Source organism: Topomyia yanbarensis, chromosome 1 (assembly GCF_030247195.1).
Source record: "Topomyia yanbarensis strain Yona2022 chromosome 1, ASM3024719v1, whole genome shotgun sequence".
In the NCBI taxonomy this organism is placed as follows: Eukaryota; Metazoa; Arthropoda; class Insecta; order Diptera; family Culicidae; genus Topomyia; species Topomyia yanbarensis.
This window is the reverse complement of record NC_080670.1, coordinates 82,294,251-82,301,410: the sequence shown is the minus strand read 5'-3', so window position 1 is coordinate 82,301,410 and position 7,160 is coordinate 82,294,251. Positions and strand designations below refer to the sequence as shown.

Genomic DNA, 7,160 nt, shown 5'->3' with positions numbered 1-7,160 from the left:
TCGACTGATGCATAGTGTCAGAAGGGACTTTTCTGGGTGCAAAATCTGCGTGAGTGGCTTGTGATCCGTGATCAAAGTAAATTTTCGGGCATATAGGTAATGAAAAAAGATGGGTGGGTAATGTCTGCGACATAACCGGAGAGATGTAGAATACATAAGGAACACGTTCTTCAAATATGTTGATACTCATTGAAATTTTTGGACAAAAGGTGATTTAGGCGAGGAATATTTCAAATTATTCTTTACAAAAATGTTGGTGGTCCTGAAAAGGACCGGTTTTGTTGGCGTTGTTGGCCTTGGTGAGGGAGATGGCTAACGATGAAATTAATTGTTAGCATGAGGAAGTCGCGTAGTACTGTCAGAACAGATAATAATTGATTCCTGAAAATCAATTTTTCTCAATTTTTATTCATGTAAATTATACATACTTACAAATCTAATAGAAGATTCCTGGTCATATTTCTGAATCATTAGTGCGAACATTGTGTAATTTGGTTAAGTACAATGAAAGTTACAAACTTTCCAAACTCGACCTTCTGTTCCTTCAGAAATATTGAAATGGGGTGTCTATATTAAACCGTTAGTCGTGGTCACAATAAAAAAAGATGGGTGGGTAATGTCTGTCACATAACCGGAGCGTCGTGATTTCAATTCGAGACGTTAATTTAAATCTAATAATATTCAACAGAATCACGTTTGAATGGGAAATTTTCAAATAATTCTCTATGGTAATAATGGTGGTTCTGAAAAGAACCTTTGGTATCGGCGTTGGTGGTGATGCGCTGGATCGTTGGATGTATTTGGCATGATAATTACGTGCCTGGCGAACTGTTTTGTAGCCTCGAACAAAACGACAAGACTGGCTTCTTCGGGTACCATTACGGCTGAACTTTATAAGCTTAGCTCGACTTTGAAATCCTGCACAATCTCACGAATCAGACACTGGTAGGGCCATTTTGTTTGCTACTAGCACGGAGCTGCACAAAAAAATCATTTAATGCAGTTAGTTCACAGAGGCTGTCAAAAAGCTCGAATAGAAGCATGTGACTTCAACATTTCTCTTAAACACATGCAACAACACATTCGTTTTGGTAATACTGATAATAACAGTAGAAAGGAATGGAAAAGCATTGCACGAAACGAGCGAGAGGACAATTTAAATTTTTGTTCCGTGTGCAAGCTACTTCTTTCCACACAACGTATTATGTTGATTGTTGAAAATTTGTTACACACCTTAAAATGAAAGTTTCAGTTTAACTCTCACTAGAACACAATTGATTGGTCCTGAAAAGAACCGTTGCTTTTATTGTAATTTACGCCCACTCCCAGCGGACACTGTGAGCCAGTTTGATTTCTTTTGCGAGAAAGTTACGTACTTGGCGCACTATTTTGTATCCTCAAACAAACCGACCAAGTAGGTATCACTGGCTGCATTACGGCTGAGCTTTGTAAGCGTAGCTCGACTTTGAAGTAACCCAGACGCTGGAATGTTAGCCAGCGGATTAGTTGCTCCGTTGCCCTTTATTTGGGGCGAAATACTGGCATGGCGACAGTTCCTGATCGGTAGTTGGTTGCGATGGGCCACCAGTAGCTGGGGCACTTTTGCGGACCGTCATCATTGCCAACTGCTTTCCTCCGGTGGACTGGCTGCTTGCTAGTGCTTGAACGAATACGAATGATGAGAAAAACCGACCGACCAATATTCATATATGAAAACACGAGAAGCACTGCTATCGCTCTCTCGCTCGTTTTCGTGCCATTCCTGTGCCTTTCCTTTCCGTTCGGCTACCAATACTAGCATAACCAAAACGAATATTCTGTCTTTCCATCGTCTTCAATCTAGTGGCCAGTGCTAGCAAACTTGCATGTTCAGTTTTTCAATAACAACATTCCAACAATATTTTCAAAGAATGTTGCAGATTTGTAAAGAAAGAAGGAAAAGATTTTCACAAATTTAAATTCTTTTGTCTTATTTGTTAGCGCTGATACTGGCCATGGGATGGTAGGAAAATACGCACATTCGTTTTAGTTATGATGGTATTAGCAGCAGAAAGGAATGGAAATGCAGTGCACGAAAACGAGCGAGAGAGGATAATTTAAATTCTCTTTCTTTCTTTCCACACATCGTATTTCTTATATAGCTTTCTGAAAATTATTTGTTATGCACCATAAAATGTAAATTTCAGTTTAACTCTTATTAGAACACAATTAATTGGTCCTGTAAAGAACCGTTTATTGTTTTATTCCGGGAGCATAATTCAGACGCACTCCCCGCGGACACGGTGAGCCAGTTTAACTCTTATTAGAACACAGATTAGTTTCTCTGTTGCCCTTTAGTTGGGGCGAAATTCTTGCAGGGCGACAGTTCCTGATCGGGTTGCGATGAGTCACCAGTAGCTGGGGCACTTTTTCCGACCGTCGTCATCGCCAACTGCTTTCCTTCGGTGGACTGACTGCTTGCTAGTGCTTGAACTTGAACCAGTGATGCCACAGGTACAGATTTATCTGGAAAGGTACAGATTTTTGAAGCATTTTTTGTACAGATTCTGTACGGTACAGATTACAGATTTTTGTAAAAAAGTACAGAATAGTACAGATTTTTTTACATGACAGCAAGGTTAAATATTTTAACCCTGCGATGCATCCCAATAAACAGCAGGTAAACGTTGCAGGCAGCAGTGATGGCAAGAATCTGAAGTGGAGTGGGTACTGATTGAGCTTGAACTGAAGCTGACATTAGAATGCGATATGCGAGAAACCTGCTTCCAGCAAATCAAAGGGATGATGTCTAAGTGAAAGCCGAGCGAATCTTCTCGGAGTGCATACGTTTGCTCTGACCTGCTCCATTTGAATTCCTGCAAGCGTGTTTCACGCGGCATACTATTGATATTACCAGCCCCACCTAAGCTACTCGCTGCCACTCTGTTGGCCACCTTTGGTTGCAAACAAAGTGGCAGCGAGAATTTGAGCTGGAGCTGATATTGGATTTACCCAGTCACACTCATCCGGAATTCTAACTGGTTTCTTACAGAATTCCAGCTCAAATAAAACAACCGAGTCAGAATGTCTGGTTTGATTTCCCCGAATGAAAAATATGTAAAAGAAAAATGATATTTATAAAACAACCTTGTTATTATTTGGGTACAGAGTCCGGTACAGATTTTTCTATAGAAGAGTACAGATAGAAAAGATTTTTCAACTCCCGGTACAGATTTAATTGTGGCAACACTGACTTGAACGAATACGAATGATGAGAAAAACCGACCGACAGATATTTTTTATAATCGCGCTAATATGCACTACTATCGCTTTCTCGCTCGTTCTCGTGCCGTGCATGAGCCTTTCCTTTCCGTCCGGCTTCTAATGGCCTAACCAAAGGAATATGCTGTCTTTCCCCCACCAACTGCTCTCGTCAAGCAACCCAATGCGAATAATCATAGGAACAAACATGTAGTGGACCTATATATAAACTTTTCATTATTTTATTGTTCGGTTGGTCTACCAAAGTGACGGCTCTGTGCGGGATGGGCTGAAAATTTTCACTTTTCCGAGTCGTTTTCGAAAGATTTTTCAAAACACAATTTTTTGTTATTAGTGCATGTTATACATACTTCAAATTTTAATACAGCATAGAGGAACATATTTTCAACAAATTGGCCTAAAAATCAAATCATTCTGTTAAGTATGATAAAAATTATTAACGTTCAAAATCTGACGCGGCGCCGCAGCCGATATTTTGAAACGGGACCCCTATATTGAAAGCTAAAATGTATTCTACATTAAAAACTTTTTAACCGCCCACACTATCACGAGGGCTTCTTTGTCGATTTGTGGGTACTGTTGTTCTGTTTTGGACATCGTGCAACTGGCGTATGCTATCGGTCGTTCCGTTCCATTAGTCAGGCAATGGGAAAGTACCGCTCCGAGTCCTGTCTTGCTTGCGTCTGTTGCCAAAACTAGTGGTAATGTTGGGTCGTACTGCATCAGTACTTGCGGAGAGATAAGTGCCTGCTTCAAATCTTGGTACGCCTTGTCTGCCTCAACAGTCCACTCAAACGTGTCGGTGACCAGCATGTCACGCATGCTTCGTGCTCTAGAGGAGAGATTCGGAATAAACGCACTGTAATAGGTTGCCTTACCTAAAAAAAGCTGCAACTCCTCGGTGGTTTCAGGTCGTGGCGCGTCGCGAATTGCTTCGATGTGTTTGTCAGATTTATGCAGACCGTGACGATCGATTCTGTGACCTAAGCATTTCAAAGATGAAACAGCGAAGATACATTTTGATCGGTTGAGTCGTATCCCGTTTTGCTTCAACCTATCCATTGTCGCTGTGAGGGTTAACAGAAGATCGCTAAAGTTGTCTGCGGCGACGATGATGTCGTCGTAAAAGCTGACAACGTTATCCAAACCTTGAAGAATGCTCTCCATTCGACGTTGCCAAATAGCCGGAATATTCGCTGCACCGTAAACGGCTCTCGTGGGGCGAATGAGGCCGTGGGTCGTAGTATTTAGTGTGAGCACATGACTGAACTCGTTATCGATTGGCAGATGTGTGTAGGCATCGGTTAAATCTAGATGACAAAACAAAGAGGCTCCCTTTAGTTTGTTGAAAATTGTTTCGACTTTCGGGATTGGATGCTCGTCGATTATCATCCTCGGATTAACAGTAGGTTTATAGTTGCCTGTTATACGTATACCCCCGTTCTTCTTCACAACGATGTGTGTCGGCGAAGCCCATTCCGAATAGTCCACCTTTTCGTAAAATCCTGCGGTGATCTTTTTCTCGATTTCGGTAGCGTAACGATCTCGTAGAGCAAATGGAACCTCACGAGCCTTAGCAAAAATAGGGGATGAACCCGGTTTCAAGTGTACTTTTGCTGGAGGCCCAACTAGCTTGCCGGCAACGTCACTAAAGATTTCTTCGTACTTATCGAGCAGTTCTGACAACTGCACTTCTTGATTTGGAGATAGTTCAGAATGCGTTAGCACGTTGATATGTGCGCATGGAGCAAACATTTGGTTGATGTTAATCTGGCTAGTAAACTGAGCAATCCATTCACGTCCAAAGAGAGGGTCGGATTCGCCAGACACAACATATACATTTAATTTGCGCGTTGTCGATCCAATGGATACGTTAACTGGTACACGACCGAGGCAACTGATACGGTGGCCCGAGTAGCTTGAAAAGTGTCTATCTGATGGTTGCAACGAAAAATTTGGCTTGATTCCTCTAAGCTTTGCCTCTGAAATTATTCCACACGGAGCACCAGTATCAAGCTCCATTTGCAGATGCTGGCCGTCGATTACAACGTTTATCATCTTCTTTCCGACAGCAGTTGTGTCGCAGACTTGACCGAGTGTTTGTACCACATCGACTTCGGACGCTGGATTCTCTGACGACTGTATTTGATCAGTTGCATCGTTTTGAAACGTCGACCTTGCTGATCGACAGACCCGAGCTATGTGACCTGTTTTGTTACACTTGTTACATCTTGCATCGCGAAAACGGCACTGATTCCGCATATGTTGTCCTCCACAACCATTGCAGCTGCTTGATCCTCTGTCATGGTGACGGTCGCTTCGTAGTTTTTCATCCGATGGTCCTTGCTGATGAGGATGCGGCTTCTGGTGTGGTGGGGAGGCACGTCGACTAAACTTCCTCATTCTTGGAGTTTCGAATCCAAGCTTGTTCGTGCCCTCGACATTCGCTGATGGTGTTCCAGCATTGACTTCTCGTGCCGTGTTCCGGGTTGCTTCCAGCGTGTGCGCTACTTCATACGCTGCCTTAAACGTTGCTGTTCTTCGCGATTATTTCGTCGCACATATCTCGTGCTTCAAGTCCATGTAGAAACTGTTCGATCAGCATACGGTCCAGGAAATCGCCGTATTCACAGTCTGCAGCACCCTGCTTAAGACGTAGGACAAACTGGGCGACGGCTTCGTCCTTTTGCTGTACGATTTGACGAAACTTGATGCTCTCGACAAATTTATTCTTTGCGCGATCGAAGTGGTCTGTGAGTGTGGTGCGTAAATCCTCATATGTCGTCTCTGCAGGATCGTTGGGGCTCACGAGGAATTTTAATGCCTTATTTAGCTCCGCCCCCATATGCACTCTGGCATAGTTTGCATACTGGTTTTGGGGAATGCGACTTAGCTGCAGTGCCCACTCGAAACGATTGAAGTAGTCGGAGACAGACGATTCTTCCCCGGAACGGAATTCTGACATGGTGAACGTAGGCACTTTCGGCGATGGAGCAGCAGGTTCTCCGGCCGAATTAAAAACAGGTGCTTGTTGGACGACACTTCCAATTGATGCTTTCAGAGCCTGAGCGATCATTGCAGACAGTGTCTCCATAAGTTCTGGAGTTGCTTGAGCCATTTTGGGTGCTCAGAAAAAACGTGGTTTTCGGGGGGTTCTAACCTCACTTTCGGAACGCTGGAGGTTTTCGGGAATAATCCCACTTCTGACACCACTTATTGTGTTGCTATGAGCATTACCGTACTAGCTTCCAATGCGGCACCTGAACGGCCGGAATATCGTAAGGACTGTTTAATAAAAATTTAGTAACACCGTTTAACTATCGAGCGCAAACGCGGTGGGCGCATATAATCAAAAGACATCTTTATTTTACATCTGACGTTTTTACATACACTGAACATATTACAGTTAACTGAAACGAATGCATACAGAATAAGGAGGCTTGTTTGAATCGAGACCTGCCGGTTTGGCATTCTTGCTCCAAAACGTTTTGGATTTTGCGTTGCCGTTATTCTGTCCACCTCCCTTTTGGTTTTGATTATTTTGTTTTTGTTTGTTTTGTGGTGGATTATCAGAATAAGCAGCAACTTCCCGAGAACAACCGAAAACTTTCTGATAAATCGGCATCTTGGAGGCGTCGATCGATTTACCAAGACTCATCAATTCTGAAAGCGTGTTCACTGGCCTGAGAATCAGCATTTGTTTATAATCGGCTTTCAGGTTCCGCTTGAGCACGTCGAGTTTTTCGCTCAGTGCCATTGGAACCGTCATAGCGCGAAATATTTTTCCCATTTCCAGGAAGTATTCCTGGAAAGATTCGTTACGCATCTGTCGGCGCTGGAGAACCTTCATTTTGAGCGTAGCATCAAGTTCAGGATGAACAAAATTTACCTTGAGCTCG

At 43.1% G+C, this 7,160-nt stretch overlaps 1 protein-coding gene across 1 annotated transcript; it reads right to left on the bottom strand.

The window, feature by feature from the left end:
* Positions 1 to 3,774: 3,774 nt before the first annotated feature.
* LOC131696305 (uncharacterized protein K02A2.6-like) lies at positions 3,775 to 5,664 on the bottom strand. Its single transcript, XM_058984851.1, has one exon. It carries the CDS (start codon positions 5,662 to 5,664, stop codon positions 3,775 to 3,777), a length of 1,890 nt encoding a protein of 629 aa, XP_058840834.1.
* Between the last annotated feature and the right edge of the window lie 1,496 nt (positions 5,665 to 7,160).

Excerpts from the sequence above, each read along its gene's own strand:
- LOC131696305 (XM_058984851.1), bottom strand. The coding sequence starts at position 5,664 with ATGAGGAAGTTTAGTCGACGTGCCTCCCCACCACACCAGAAGCCGCAT.